The 14869-nt window shown below is 42.1% G+C and overlaps 1 protein-coding gene across 1 annotated transcript in view; it reads right to left on the bottom strand.

Annotated features, from left to right (window-relative positions):
• The window catches only part of TEAD1 (TEA domain family member 1 (SV40 transcriptional enhancer factor)), a 161914-nt gene that overhangs the window by 106102 nt on the left and 40943 nt on the right, over positions 1–14869 (bottom strand). The window contains 1 exon segment of the mRNA XM_009334483.1: positions 856–1109. Coding sequence (XP_009332758.1) covers positions 856–1003 — 148 coding nt within the window. The 5' untranslated portion in view covers positions 1004–1109.

Below are 14869 nucleotides of genomic sequence, written 5' to 3'. Positions count from 1 at the left end.
CGGCCGCCCCCCCCGCCGCCCCCTCCTCTGCCTCGGGACAGCCCGGCCAGGTAGGGGCAAGGTCGCCTGTGAGCGTGCTCCCCCCGCAAGGCACAGCGACCGCCCGCCGCCGGCCTCCCGCGGAACGAGGAGCCGGAGCAAGGGCTCCGCCGCCCGCAACGAGAAGTTTGCAAAATGGAAAAGAAAAACCGGCGGGGCGAGAGGGCTGGGGCGAGCGGGACGAAAGCTAAGGAGCCCCGGCTAGTGCGTGCAGATGTCAGCATCCCTCGGCGGAGCGTGTATTTATGGAATGCTGTCAGCACGTCATCTGATTTATAGCAGTTTGCACGGAGGGAAGGGGAAAGGAGGAAAAAAAAAAAAAGAAAAGAAAAAGAAAGGCACAAAAGCACCCCTAACTTGCCTCTTTCATCGAGAGGCTTCTGAACGCGACAAGAACTTTATCACTTTGCAATTTAATACTGCATATCCTGCCACGCAATCACGCAGACTCTATTTCCCATTTCCCTTTCTTCACCATTTATTGAAAAATAAAGAAAAATGCTTACTTTTTCCTATGCTCAAGGAGCGACACATTTAAAAGCTTCTTTTAAACATTCCCATTCAGCCACAGCATAGCATTCACTGAAGACACAATTCTGCATCAATATTGCTTCCTAGTGCCAGTGGCAAAGGGACTGGTTCGGACAGTCCTGAGCAACGCATCAGCCCGGCTGAGCTCCCTCAACTTCACAGATTTCTTCAAGATTTACTCCAAAAGTACCAAAATCAGAGCCAGGGATTTTGCATAAAAACAAGCTGGGCTTTACAGTTCTCACTGGGACAATTATTTCCAAAGGCTAAATGTGTACCACTTACCATACATTTTGCCTTCATCTGATAAGATGATTTTCCTCCTCCCACATGGTGGATAGATAGCTAGAGCCTCCTGAAAGCTCTGTTCAATGTCAGGGCTCCAGACACCTTCTGCATCATTGTCAATAGGTTTATCTGCAGAATCACTCATTCTTTCAATATCTTCGGCAGGACTCTCGCTGCCGCTCCAGCTGCTGGGCTCAATGGTGATGGCTGGGGTCTCCAAGCCTAAGCCTGGAGTCTTAAAGGAAATAAACCTACAAAACAAACAAACAAATAACCCCAAAATGCATTAAAGACATGGAACTTCAGGCAAACATTTCTGTCTACTTCCGATACTAAGTTAACAGCAGCTGAGCAGTAATGGCAATAACACAAGCATGGAAAGCACCCAAGAAAAGTAAAAAATTAATAACCATTCTACCTCAATTCAGCAGAGGTGGAGCGATAAGGTTGTCGGAAGGGGAACACTTTACCACATTTTCTGTGTACAATTACATGAAGGTATAAAGCACCAGGTTATTTTTCACAGATAGTCAAAGTGGGTCTTAATACTGGGGAAAACTCTGCAGCACATGACACATTTTATCTGGCTGAAGACTGGCACCCTTAAAATAACGAGCCAGATCCTCAGGCGGGGGTAAATCAGCATACTTCCACTGGCTGGAAGGGAAGCACACCAGTTTATGCCACAGTGACCACCAGAGCCTAAAACCACTTAAACCTAAAAACAAAAGCAAAAACTATTGTTCACATTCATCCGGATGTCAGTGGAGTAAACGGAATTACACTAGCGATGACACAGCTCGATGCGATTAACTGGAAAAAGCTGTAATTTTCACATCTTACCCAAATAAATAATGCAATCAGAATCTGAGCTACATACAAACAGAAATCTTTAAAATTATAATACCAGAGAAAGGAATTACAAGAAAAGATATATACTTTGCCTGTTTTAAAAGGTCTCTGTCACAGAACCATAGCAGAACAAAAATTACAAGCTTCAAGTTGCTGAATCAATTTAATAAGAAATAATTTAATATAGCTGCACCTGCTCACACCACCAGAGCTGCAGATCTGTCAGTGTTCCTTTTATATTTTTGAGAGAAATACAACTCTGCTATAAAGACTTGCTCCAGGCAAAAAAGCTGCTATACCAGACCAAATTCATCTCTGGTGTAATTCTTCGGGAAGTCAGTGAAATAACACCAGGAACAGATTTGGCTCAACATGTCTAGGCATAATTCAGTTTTATTTTGAAAAACGAAGAAGTTTGGTGACTCTAACTGATCTAAGTGGATGGGAGTGTTCAAACATGCATGCGTGAGCTGCACACACACTTAAAAATCCAGTTAGTTGGCTAAACACTCAAAAACCCCTAAGCTATAACATTTTTATTCTGCTGGGGGAGATGAGAGCAGGCCCTTTCCGCATGCAGAAGAGGGGGGCTTCCCCTCCTGCACACCTCCATCCTCACGCTGATACACCTCTCAGTGGGGTCTCAGTACGTCATAAAATAACAGGCGAGAAGTGGCAGAATGGCATTCACCCCACGGAGAAAGAAGGGGAGGCTGTACATCAGAGGCCGTGACAGCTCTGACGAAACATCTTTGGGTTGGAGAACTCCCTGAAAGAAGAAATATTTACAGCAGCCCTCACCCGAACTAACCAATCAACCAATCACTACAGATAACCAAAACCTGATAGTCCGGTCCCTCGGAGGCTACAGTGCCTTGCAAAAAAACAGAGCTGAAACTGGGGAAACTGGGAGTGGTCTCTCAGCCTCGCTAACCAACGTTACCAGTCTGATGTCCCAAGTACAGGGTATTTCCACTTCTCCAGGCTCTAACAGGAGCTCGGAGGGATCAGTACATGCAAAATGGACTCCCAAGAACTTTCTTTTCCTTACTTACATGTCTGTTTCTACAAAAAGGCATTTCTTAACTTCACATTTGTTTGAACGTTTCAGCACAGGTTATAAAAATGTTAGTGCCTACCCACCAGTAATCTCAAGGCTAATCAGTGTCTCGAACGCCTTTTAATAACTGATAATGAGAGAGCAGATGGATTCACAGGGAACCACACACAAATGATAAGTGGGTGGGAAGTCTGGCCAAATACACCACTTATTGTCTGGGAAATCCAAAATGTACAAAATTTTTAAAGTCTCGTCACAAAGAGGGAGATGTAAACCTTTGTAAAATAGTGACACGCCATCCTTCATAATTCTCAGAAGGCTGAAAGGTTGATTCAATCCTTAGAAGATTTGAGCCTTGTATGCAAGGTTTAGCCAAAACGTAAGCACAGCAATACCGGGAAAGAACTGACAAAAACAATCACGTCCATTTAAGCCTTCAAATACAGGGGGAATTTTAGGTAAATGAGAGGTAATTGAATGTTGATTGGGATAATCAGGGGGGTTCAGTTTTACTGCCACAGTGCGGGGAAAAATGGCTACTGGAGATTTTATTGGCCTCACATGATCAAGACCACGGTTTAGCATTTCACCAAAAGACAGCACAGAGCGGGACTGTGTACCAGGTCAGTTCTTCAAAGGTGACTCAGGGAGGAAATCCTTCCCCTCCCTGATCCTGGGCACGACGGCATGCAATGCACAGCACAGCCACGGGCATCCTTCGCTCAGCCCAACCACCCTCTGCTTACAAAATCTGCCACAGTCATAGCCTCAAGTCTTATTATCGTCCTATAAACCAGCCCTTGTTATTACATTATGCTGAAATAATAATTAAAATGCACACAAGGAAAACAGAGAGGCTCTAAAGTAATTAATGTTACTTGATATTCATGTTAGATCTTGCATTGTATTTACTGGTGAATTCTCACTAATGTGCTATCTCCCTTCCCATTCCTTTTTACCTACTTGGATATCATCTTGAGGCATTAGTAGCTACTATTCCAGCCTCTAAAATGTAAGACAACCAAGTGTTTCTTCCAGAACATCTGTATGATAGGGGCGGGGAGCAACCTGCTGTAAAAAAAAAAAAAACCAAACCAAAACCCTTTCATGTACTAAAGGTTGCTTTTAGTGATTTCCATTTCGGTGAATGCTGACACTGCAGATCAAGCTAGAGGACCAAGGAGCAAGAAACCTTGTATTACAACCACTAAATGGCTCCCTCTTATTTCAAGAAAATAATGAGCTACTCAGTTAATCACTTCCAGCTCAGCTCTATGTATCAAAAGGCAATTCCACCTCCTCCTTAGCTTGAATTCTAAGGACCCAACTGTGATGAAAAATTTCAGACCTGTTATGCTGGAGTTCAACATGATTATCAAAAATAATACAAGCTGTCAATAGCGGAGCTTTGTTGCACATTTCTAATGAGCTATAAATCTCATGTGAAAAATGTGGATTTACAGTCCAATTTAAATTTATAAAAAATTAAAAATAAAAATTAAAAAAGCAATCCTTCCTTATATTAGCAAACTCCAAATCTTACAATACCAACTTTCAGTGGAGGAAGAGTTAATCTCCTGCAGGCAATTAACCCCACCCCCCCAAAAGCAGAGCTTGCACAGGTGACAGATCAAGTTGAAGAGTTCTGTATTTGCTTTTTATCAGGGTAACTTTTAGAGAACCAGTTTCATGCTTGTACTTTCTCTTGACAAAATTTAAACACCTCAACATTACCCAGAAAACCAACCAAAATAACCCAAACAACAGATCTTGGCTAACCTTTTTGTACTTTCTAAGACTGCTTAAAGCACACTGCTGCAGCTTAGGAGGTCTCTCTTCAGAGTTTCCCTTTTAACACCAGTGTCTGTCTCTCACATATTTCAAGACAGCTTCCCCTGTGCATAAAGCTCTTTTAGTTGCAAACCTGAATGCATCTTTCTTGCAGTTGTTGTCTACTCTCTCCAGTTAAGTCAGTCCTAAGTATATCTGGTTTTCTCCTGTCATTATTAAGACACTTTTTCTATGCATGACAGAGGTATGTTCCGCCCTCAAACAACGCAACATTACATTTAGCAATGGAGAAACTATTAGAGAGAATACTGGATTTTATAAATACGTTTTGTAGTCAATCCATTCAATACAGCTTCATGAAGTACCAGATATGACTTATTTTCATTATGTTCACTTGGTAGAGTAACTTGAAAAGTTACTTTAAAAACTCAGAGAAATGAGGATAGCTATTGTCAGAGCTGATCAAACCAATGAATTTAACTAAAACCAAATTATAGTCTGCAACATCTTATCAAGGGAATGATTTCTTCGCTTGCATAAAACATTCTCTTATGCCTTCACTTTATGAGCAATGCAAACCTGGACTTGCCCAGAAAGTTGCTGCTCACAGACCAACAACTGAGATCAATAGCTCTTCACAGGAGTGTAGGACAAGTGCAGATTTAAGGCCTTGATATGTTTCATATCCTTCAATACTTGCACAATGAACTAACATGGAAACATTGTCTTTCAAGAGTCATCAGAGCTGAACCTTATTTTACAACATCCTGCAAAAGTTAAACCATTTTCTCTGTTTGTTCAATTAATTTATTTTCTTGAATTTCAGCATACAGGTGCCAAATGGTGCCTTCACTGAGGTATCACTTGTATGTATACATAACCACTGGAAGAGGATTAATACTCTGCAGGTATTGGTGCAGGAACATGAGAAAGACCAAAAACATGCCTTGGTTCTGAGAGATGTCTGACAAAAAATGATTATGTCTCCCCAGTCATCTAAATTCTGTCTGCTTGAAGGGGATCAATCAGATATTTTTGAGATAACCTGCAACAGCACCTGCAAGAATTTGCAGGTGAGAAAGCACCAGTGTAGTTATCCACACTGATCTTCTGGCTATGAATGGCTGCAGAAGGCTACCAAATAATTCTTACAGCCAGCCCAATATTTCTAAAACAGGTCTTTCAGAAAAATCTTAATTCTCAAGGTAAAGATTTTGAGTATTGAAGTGGTAAATTACACTTTTAAGAATACATTTTATTTTTAGTTTGTGAACATCATCTTAGCTTCAGTTATATAAAAGCAATGGCACCAGGAATCCAACAAGCTTTTTATAAACATCAAGATGATAATGAGCAGATGAGTAAAAACCAACTAATTCTAAATTTGCAGATGGCAAATTTTCTCTCAAGGCTTGAAAAGTTACAGGCCCATGGGATTTTCCTTCTGCTTTGTTCAGCAGTGCAAATCCACAGCTGGAGCACTAAGGCTTCAGGAAAGAACTGCTGGAGAGAATCCAGAGGAAGAAAGTTATCAGATCTAGAAAACATGACCTACCAGGAAAGGAATTAGGTTTGTTTAAATTTAGAGAAGACTGATGTGAGAAGATAACCACTTTCAAATAAGGAAAAGGTAACAGCAAAGCAGAGAAGCAGCTCTTGGCCATTTCTACCAAGGATAGGACAAGAAGCAAAGAACTTAAGTTGCAGCAAGAAAATGATAGGTTGGGCATTTGGAAGATGGTTCTGACTCTACAGTCACACACCAGAAGCAATCAGTCTCGGATACTGGGGAACTGCTGGGGGGAGAGAGGTTAAGAACAGGTGACACAACCGTTTCTCAGGAATGATGCAGCTATGCCTAGCCCTGTCTGAGGTAGAGGAACGAACTAGAGGCCGTGAGACTCAGCAGCCAAGACAGACTGCAAAACGTCCCAGCAGAGGGAAACCTGCAGTGGGAGCACATCCTTGACCAGGCATGGGGGAACCCAGATGCCCAGGAGACTTCATGGGTGTCCTAGCGACCAGACAGCTTTGTCAGCTGCACGGCAGAAATCCAGAGGAAACCAGGCTTCCTACCACCAATGCCCGTGGAGCTACATGCTCCTTCGCTCTGCATGGTTTCTTCATACAGCTGCTGGGCAGTCTGCTGTGTGAACATCACTGGCAAAAGCCACCTATGAAGTAGCTCATCAAGGCAGGCAGGATGGGGAGGGAGAGCAAACCACCAGGCTGGGGAGAAGAGGGCTCCTTCTCCTGCTGGTGCTCTCCGTGGGAGTTTTGGGAGATAAGGTTGCCTCATCCCCAGCCACCCCATTCTCCTTCCAGATACCTGTCGAACTGCCCAACCCCCTATACCACATCCGGATTTCTCAAGCTCTTTCTGCACTGATTAAAGTAAATATGGAATTGGGGGAAAGCTTGACTTTTACTAGGATTTTATGTTTCTACTTTGCCAGTAAAAGTATCTTTGCAGTGTTTATGCAAGTCAAGCAATATGCTCAAGCCTTTTAAATAAATAAAATTACTTATTTATTTAAAAACAAATTCATACTCTGGATTTTGTAGCTGTGATGTGTAAGTACGTATGGATTTTTCTGATTCCTTGAGGCATTCAAATGGCATTACTTTCAGGAAAACAAAATATATACATATATTCAAGCCATTTTATATATAATTTAGTTTTATGAGGAAAGGATATAACAGTATGAAGAATAAAAATGTAAATCATTTACAGAGCATCTAACGGTGAAATCATTAGCTTAAAATTACTTAATATTTTATTTTTGTTACAAGGTCTACTTATCAGCAATTATTCCCTCTAAGAAGAAAGAGCACCAGGAGACAGAAGCAGCCCATTTCAAGGATAAAGTATTCCTTTAAAACTCCACCAGACTAATTCAGCAATTCACTTTTGCCATTGAAATGAAATAAAAAGAGTTTTTCTCTGACTGCATGAGCACTTCAGGGAGAAAGTCTGATGCTGTGCTTTTTTGGCAATCAAATAGTTGCATGTAATGATGCTTCCATGTACTTCCTAGCATACATTCCTTCATATAAACTAGTTCTGTTCTCCTAGGATTAAAATTACTATTTCTCGCTTGGGATTAACCTTTTTACTAACTGCAAGCTACCTACTTCAGATTTGTCTTTGGGATCTGTGGAGGAATAATATGAGCTGTTCAGCTACAGAGCACCTGTAAAAAGCAGCATGATGTTTTTTTTCTGAAGGGAATGCATTATGCAGTGAGTGAATTCAGACGTTACTTTCTTCCCCTCAACTACTGCACTCAGGTAAGCATTAAAGTAGCAGAAAGACAGACAGTGCCATGCCAGCGTGTAAAATACCAAAACCATGTAACTTAACATCAGTAAAGTGATAGTTTCCTTCAAATATAATTCTGTAACCTGCTCATCTGAGAAGATTTACATGTGTGTTTTCACAAACTGTGAGAAAACTTACTGAACAAAGAATTACTTAGATCTGCAAGAGTAGGCAGCATATAGGCCTAAATGTGAAATCAGGATTATATGAACTATTTCTAAAAAGAAACAATGCATTCTCCTTGAATTGCTCATTTTTTGCTTATAGAAACAGATGACTCAGCAAAGAGTGGGCTGATGTTAATACATGGGAATTCTTTGCTTTGCAAACAGCTTTCGTCTCTCTGCACTCTTTATTGCAACTGAAAAGAGTATTTCATACCACTTGGAGGGCCTAATTTTTTTTTCCCCAAAAGCTGCTTTTGTTGATATAAAATTATTGTTGTAAGGATGCTGAGTCATTGACTCCAACCCAATTTTCTTTTCCATTAGTTTTAATTTCATACAACTAATAAAATGGTTCATCTTCTCAGTGGGGAAACAACTGGATTCTGACTGTGACTACACCACACTCGCAGGCTCCATTGGCTTTGTGCTGGCTCACCAGGACACCTTCTGCAAGCAGCTGCAGCTACAAACCATCCACAACATCTAGCTAGTGCCCAGCAATCTAGCATGCAAAGTACTTTGTAAGGGGCTACACATTACTCATGGTCCATGGTCTGCACCGATTACCAAGTTATCACCAGGTAGGTGAATCTTAACATACCAGTTGTGAATCCCTGTCTCATTATGGTCACAGCTGTTTGAGAAACAATTCCTTCCTCATGTGATACTGAAGCCGTCACATTCATCCTAGGTGCTAGCACTCATTTACACCCAGCTGGTTTCAATTATAAGGGTGTTCCTGGGATTTAACCCAGCTCAAATACTGCATTGTGGTGGTAACCAGCAAAGATTATTCTAAATATGACTTGGCACTCAGTGGAATGAAGAATAGCGAGCATCATGTCTGACTTGCTTTTGCTAATTACCAACATGAAGCAAAGGAAAGATAAAATATTTACCAGCTCTCAGGAGAAGCCATTCTTCCTGCAATTGCAGGAGGCGACTGTGCAACAACCCAGCTGCTGTGCTCTGCAGTGGGAGCCGATTGTGCACCTACCGTCACCCAACAGGGATGGCTTGTGAGTGGCAATGGCAACATCTATTACCAGTGTAATGCCGTGGCATGCTTACCCCAGCTGTATTCCAGCTGTGACTTTTCTATGACGAGAGCTGCTGTATTGTGAAGTGGTGATTATTAGTATTTCACCCATTTGCCGATTATTCAGCTTTTAGAAGAATACTCTGTGACTGAGGGGGGGTCTGCCCACACCTGGGGGGCTCTGCTCCTAGGGCAGGTGAAACGGCTCTAAGAAACACTCCCCCAGCCCCAAGAACTGTTAAGTAGAGGCCACAGTATAGTCCCTCAGGGCAAGGTCTGCAGCCACTGCTTTGCTAGGGGCATGTTTACAGAGCAGTTTGGCAGTTCACTGTAATTCATTCTGCTGCCAACACATGTAAACAGAAAATAAAAACTAGTATGTGTAGCTGTCAGGACAATGGGCTTTTTTTACATACAAGACTGGAAAAAGGGACAAAAATAGATGCAGTTCTTGCTTACACCTAACAACTGTCTATTCCTTGAATGCCTTAAGTTCAGTGACCCAATGGAGACTAAGACAGGGGTTCAGTCTGCACAGAGGCTCTGTGCCTTCCCAGTGACTCCACAAATTATGAATTACAGTACAAAAGCCCAAGGAAAACAGACACTGGCCCTCCTTCAGCTCCAGTGGTGTTCATCTCCCCCTATCCCTCCATGCACGTAACTTTAGCATCTGGACCTGGATACAGACACAAACACCCTGAATGCCTTTGGAGCTAGCCATCTTGTGCATCTAGTGGTAGTTTTGCCACTGTTTCAGTCCCATCTACCTGGGAGTATGTGAATGATGTAAACACAGTCAATGATTTTCTTATGTGCAAACAGACAATCTCTTCGTTGTAGTTTGTTGTAACTGCCTTTCCACAGCATCCCTGAGCATGACTAGTTTTTTACCCCAAAAGACAAACTGGAACTATTAATACCACATACCAATTATCACAAATATTAGAATTAGGTACGTCCTTGATCTCTGGTGTGTTACTAGCTTCCTGCTGGGACCACATATGATCCATTGCTCACACATATGACAGACCTGGCAGCAAGTCGTTCTGTCTAGACGTAGCCCCTGAAACCATTTGTTCCCCCGATTCCCTAAGCCTCCCCAATTTTATTGGAGTTGCCGTGTCACACAGACATTTGCAAAACCAGATCAAATCCTTCACATTCATACCTCTCTTATTTTATTCCTGGTATATGACTAACTGGTTTTCTACTCCAATATTAGATTTTTCTTTTTTTTTTTTTATTAACTTGTTTTCAGGATGAAAGGTTTTTTTCCACAATGGCTGCAAAAACATGAGTGTTCACTCTAACAGCTCTGAGTGAGGTGGGAAAAGGGACAGAAAACCACCTGCTTGAACAATTTTGTATAAGTTCAGTCAGGAAAGGGAAAACCAATGTTATTTGAAGGGTGGTCCAGCATCTGACTGGTTCATATGTAACACAAAACTTTCGTCTATATAAAAAATATTTTATATAATGATTTAAGTATTCTGTTAAAAAGGTACAAAAAAGGCACAGTAAAGCAAAAGGTTCATTCATTTACTCAGGTGCATTTGTTTAAACAAGAAATAGCCACAAGATTAACCCTTTCCCTATACCGAGCTGAAGAAGGACCCTTCTTTTATGAAGCAGGAGAAAGGAAAGTTTTGGACTAAAACTGCAACATACAACTGGCCAAAGCCACCCCTGGAATCCAGTGCTGGCAACTTTTATCCCTCAAGTCCACTTGTTCTCAGCTTTGCAGATGTTATACAAACACTCCTTTGCCTAACTACGAACACACACACACACACTTTTTCAAACATTTGTTGAAAGAACTAAATTTTAGCTAAAATTCATTTTACAAATTAAGAAACTCTGCCAAACACCATCCATAAGCTCTGTCACTCTAAAGCTGCTATAGAAGGTTGTGAATGCCTCATGCTCACCTGACTGTGCCTATTTGGTACCAGGCAGATCCAAGAGAAAACAGTTTTATTCTGCTTTGGTGTTACTACTTGAGCTACCGCCCCGGGCTCTGATTCTGCCAACACAGAGCCATTTTATACATACGAATAATCACTCCAAGTTTAATGAAGCTCCTCACATCTCCATTAGCAATTGTTTTGGCTGGAAAAAGGCCCTGCCTATCAGCCCTGGAGGAGCCTGGAAACAGAGGAGTGATAATACTGGGAGGCTCACTTTGGGAAAGGCTGTGGCTTTCTGGTGATAGGACACAGAACCTCAAGACAAAAAAAAAAAAAAAAAAGGAAGGGGTGAAATCACAGCACCACGGCCCTCAGCAGGGCTGGGATTTACTCCCATGTTTCTGGCCTTCTTCTCACCAACTCTAAACAGAAAGGGATTTCAGAAACCAGCATGTGACATCAGATAGGACTTGGGGTCCACATCGACTAGTCACAACATGTCTAGTGGCTTGTCTTCATCACAAGCCAACACTAGAAACCCCACCTTGTGTTTTTGTGTATAGAGAAAAATCAGAGCAACAATTTTGTTTGCAAGTGCAGTAGCTGTCAAATAAAAATATTTTAACACGTTTTGTTTTCCAACTGCTAGCATTAGTGTTATGGGCAAATTACCTGCCAAATTAAATTTTAAGTCCGAGTTGTTTATCTATGTAGTACAAAGGAAGCCTCCCATGCAAGGAAATGAGCACTACTAATACAGCGCTTCTACACTCCAACTTCTTTCTTCCATCTCACACTTGCCTCCAACACCTATCCTTCCACAGGTGGTGAATGCATTGGCATTGGCTTTACTTTGTCAGTATGACTGTCTCATATAGATAATGACAGAACTATAGCTTCTGTTTTGTCCATAATGGAAAATTTATTTCTGACATCTCAAACAAGATTCTCCTGAGAAGTAAGGATGCTTTTATGCAGCAGGACTTGCATCTTCTACAAGGGAGTAGAAAACACGCTCCTGCTGAGATACTGAAACAATCCCAAACTGTAGCAATCTTTAATTGCTAAACGTAAGTAAAACCTACAATGACTAGTTACAGCATTTTCAAAACTCAGTATAATAGTTACATAGTTATTCTGCGCTTCTCTTGCAGTTATGGCCTGTTGAGGAAGCAATTTCTGTCTTAAGCTCCGACTTACGTTCCCGGTCTATTTCAACTCCTTGTTCACTGTAGTTTAATCCTGCTTCAGGTGGTGTCAATTTTCCACAAAAATAACTTTGCTGGCAACCATTAGGATTGAGAATTCACCGGACACCGGCAGAGTTAAAGAAGAGATGGCGCGGTCCAGGCAGCAGAAAATAAAACAGGTATAAAAGCCCAGACAAAAAGTACAAGCCTAGGAACTAATCCTCATAATTCTACTGGACTTAAAAAATCTTGAGTTTAACAGAAATACCAATTTCACAGCGCACTGTCATTTCCGCCGCAGCAGCCCTTCCTCCCCTCCGCTCACCATTCAGTTTCAGGGGCAATCATCACCTGCCTCTCACTCTGCCTGAAGAACGGCGTGTGTGTCCAAAACCTCCCTTGTTATTTCCAGCTCTGTCAGTAGGCCCAAGTGCCTCTCATGAGCCGCCCTGATAAAGGCGTGCATGCCTTCTGGTGAGGCAGAGACCGTTAACACCAGGATCTCCCTGAGCTGGCTGGGTGTGTGGGAGAAGGTCCATGCCTAGCCTGAGCAGACCCCTGCCATTTTCCCCTACCTGAGTCACCCTTCTGCCGCACTGCAGCTGGAGCTGTTTCTTGGAAAGGGAGTGTCGGACTCATCCAAGCCCACATGGAGGTCTGCACTGGGGCTTTTCACTGCTGTCTGCTTGCTCATGACTGGGACTATCATCTGCCCCTGCCACATGTGGAAGAGGGGGGTGAGAAATGAACACGAACAGAAAGCCTTGCAGAAAGGAGCCTGTCCAAAGCAAGGAGAGAAACCCACAGAGTATATTAGAGAAACAGAAAAGAAACGCATAGACATGTGTTGTCCCTTACTGCTCTTTACTCAGGACCTTCCACCTCCTCCCTGCCTGTCAGACCTCCTCCATTTGGCTGGAGGGACACAAAAGGGGAGCATACCCTTTCAAAGCTCACTTTAGTTCCCTCTGCACGGGCAATTGCCACAACAGTTGGGCCGCATTTTCTCCTTTTTCCAGAGCCAGGGCTGCCACTGTGCTCTCAGACACCGGCATGCTGCGAGCCCAGGGGCTGCTCTGTCACTCACTCGTGAAGGCCACCTGCCTGGGCAGGCTCCTGTGAGCACACCCAGCTCTCCCCCACAGCGCCTGCTCCTGCGTTGAGAGGCAGAAACCAGCCGAGGTTCTCACAGAGGATCCACGGACACATCTTAGCTGGAGAACCGGTGCTGTCACCAGGGTGATGTAAACTGCCTACTGTACCTAATTTTAGTGTATGTTTTCTCCATAAGACTCTGATTGGGTTCAGGAAGACCTGAAGCTGTTGTGTTGGCCACACGTTGTACACGCTGCTCCTGAAACGGTGCAAGCACTGCAGTGTCCAGCTCGGTTCTCTGACCGACACGGGCAGAAATACCTTCCCAGAACCATGCTATTATTTAGCCTGCAAGGTCTCTGAAGGAGATAGAAGGTGGTTTCTCAATGTTTTTGTTATAGTTTTACCATCTTAATTGGGGTCTTCAGGAGACAGTTTTGTAGTAATACGAAAAATCCATTAAATTCTACAGATTCCCCAGGGGAAGGGGAGTATGCAATCAAATTCCAATAATGCTTCAATGACAAAAGAAAAGTGTCTCTGCCCACAGTGGTCAAGAATACCTCGCTAAAACCAGCTGATAGTTGCACTGTCTGGTATAAATACGATGCTTCTAATATAAGCATTATTTATTATCTGAAGGTTAGACAGTATCAAAATCTGTTTATGAAGAACAGTTAATACTCATGCATGCACGCAGTTCTATAACAAAATGTTTTGTCAAGCTCAGAAAAAGACAAATAGACTGAATTATTTATACTTTTAAATTATGTTAAATGACATTTGCTCTTCAAAATTACCTCTGTTTTTCATACTGTTGTCTATACGCAAAAGTTCCTTTAACTCAATGGATGCTTTTGTTGTAGGGAGAACTGAACATGTAGCTTGGCTTCTCCAATATGTTTCAAATTAGAGGCTAAGGGTAGTTTCACGTTGATAGCTGAGACTTCAAATTTCACAATTTAATTCACCGCCACAAAACACCATTAAAACCCTGCACTTTTTTCTTTTTAAATTCAAGGTTGCAGGCTTTCCAATCCTCAAAGGGTAGATGTCTCTTTAAGCTGAACAATTTCTGGACTTGCACGGTAAGCAAATATCAAAATGGCAAGTCTCTGGAAGATCTATCAATCTTGAACTATCTAGTGGTGTTTGTAGTGAATCTAACACTTCAAGAAAATGACTAGAGTGACCTTGATTCTTCTCTTACTTAGCCACTGACTTGCTATATGATTCTTTAAACCTTCCTATGCTTTACCATTTGCCATATCCTCTTTGCTGAGAAGCTCGGTCAGGCTGTGATCCAGTGCCTTCAAAACCAACCAGGCCTTTTTCTACTTACTGCCAGTTAAATCCTTGGAAATCCTAGGCGAATGTATTTCATTTGAGTATTTTTGTTGTTATTATTAAATGAACATGAAGAAGGAGAGGGTGACCCAGGCAAAAAAGAATGACCCAGAAAGGGAATAAGCCAGGAAATGACCCAGAGAAAAGAAAGCATTTTGGCTTTCTTCCTCAGACTAGCACTTGGTTTCCTCAAATGACATTTTTTTTATTTTATTTGAAAGTATAAAAAAAAAATGCT

This window comes from Pygoscelis adeliae, unplaced genomic scaffold (genome assembly GCF_000699105.1).
Source record: "Pygoscelis adeliae isolate BGI_AS28 unplaced genomic scaffold, ASM69910v1 Scaffold171, whole genome shotgun sequence".
Classification (NCBI taxonomy): Eukaryota; Metazoa; Chordata; class Aves; order Sphenisciformes; family Spheniscidae; genus Pygoscelis; species Pygoscelis adeliae.
Note: the sequence above shows the minus strand (reverse complement) of the source record. Positions and strands in the feature narration are given on the sequence as shown.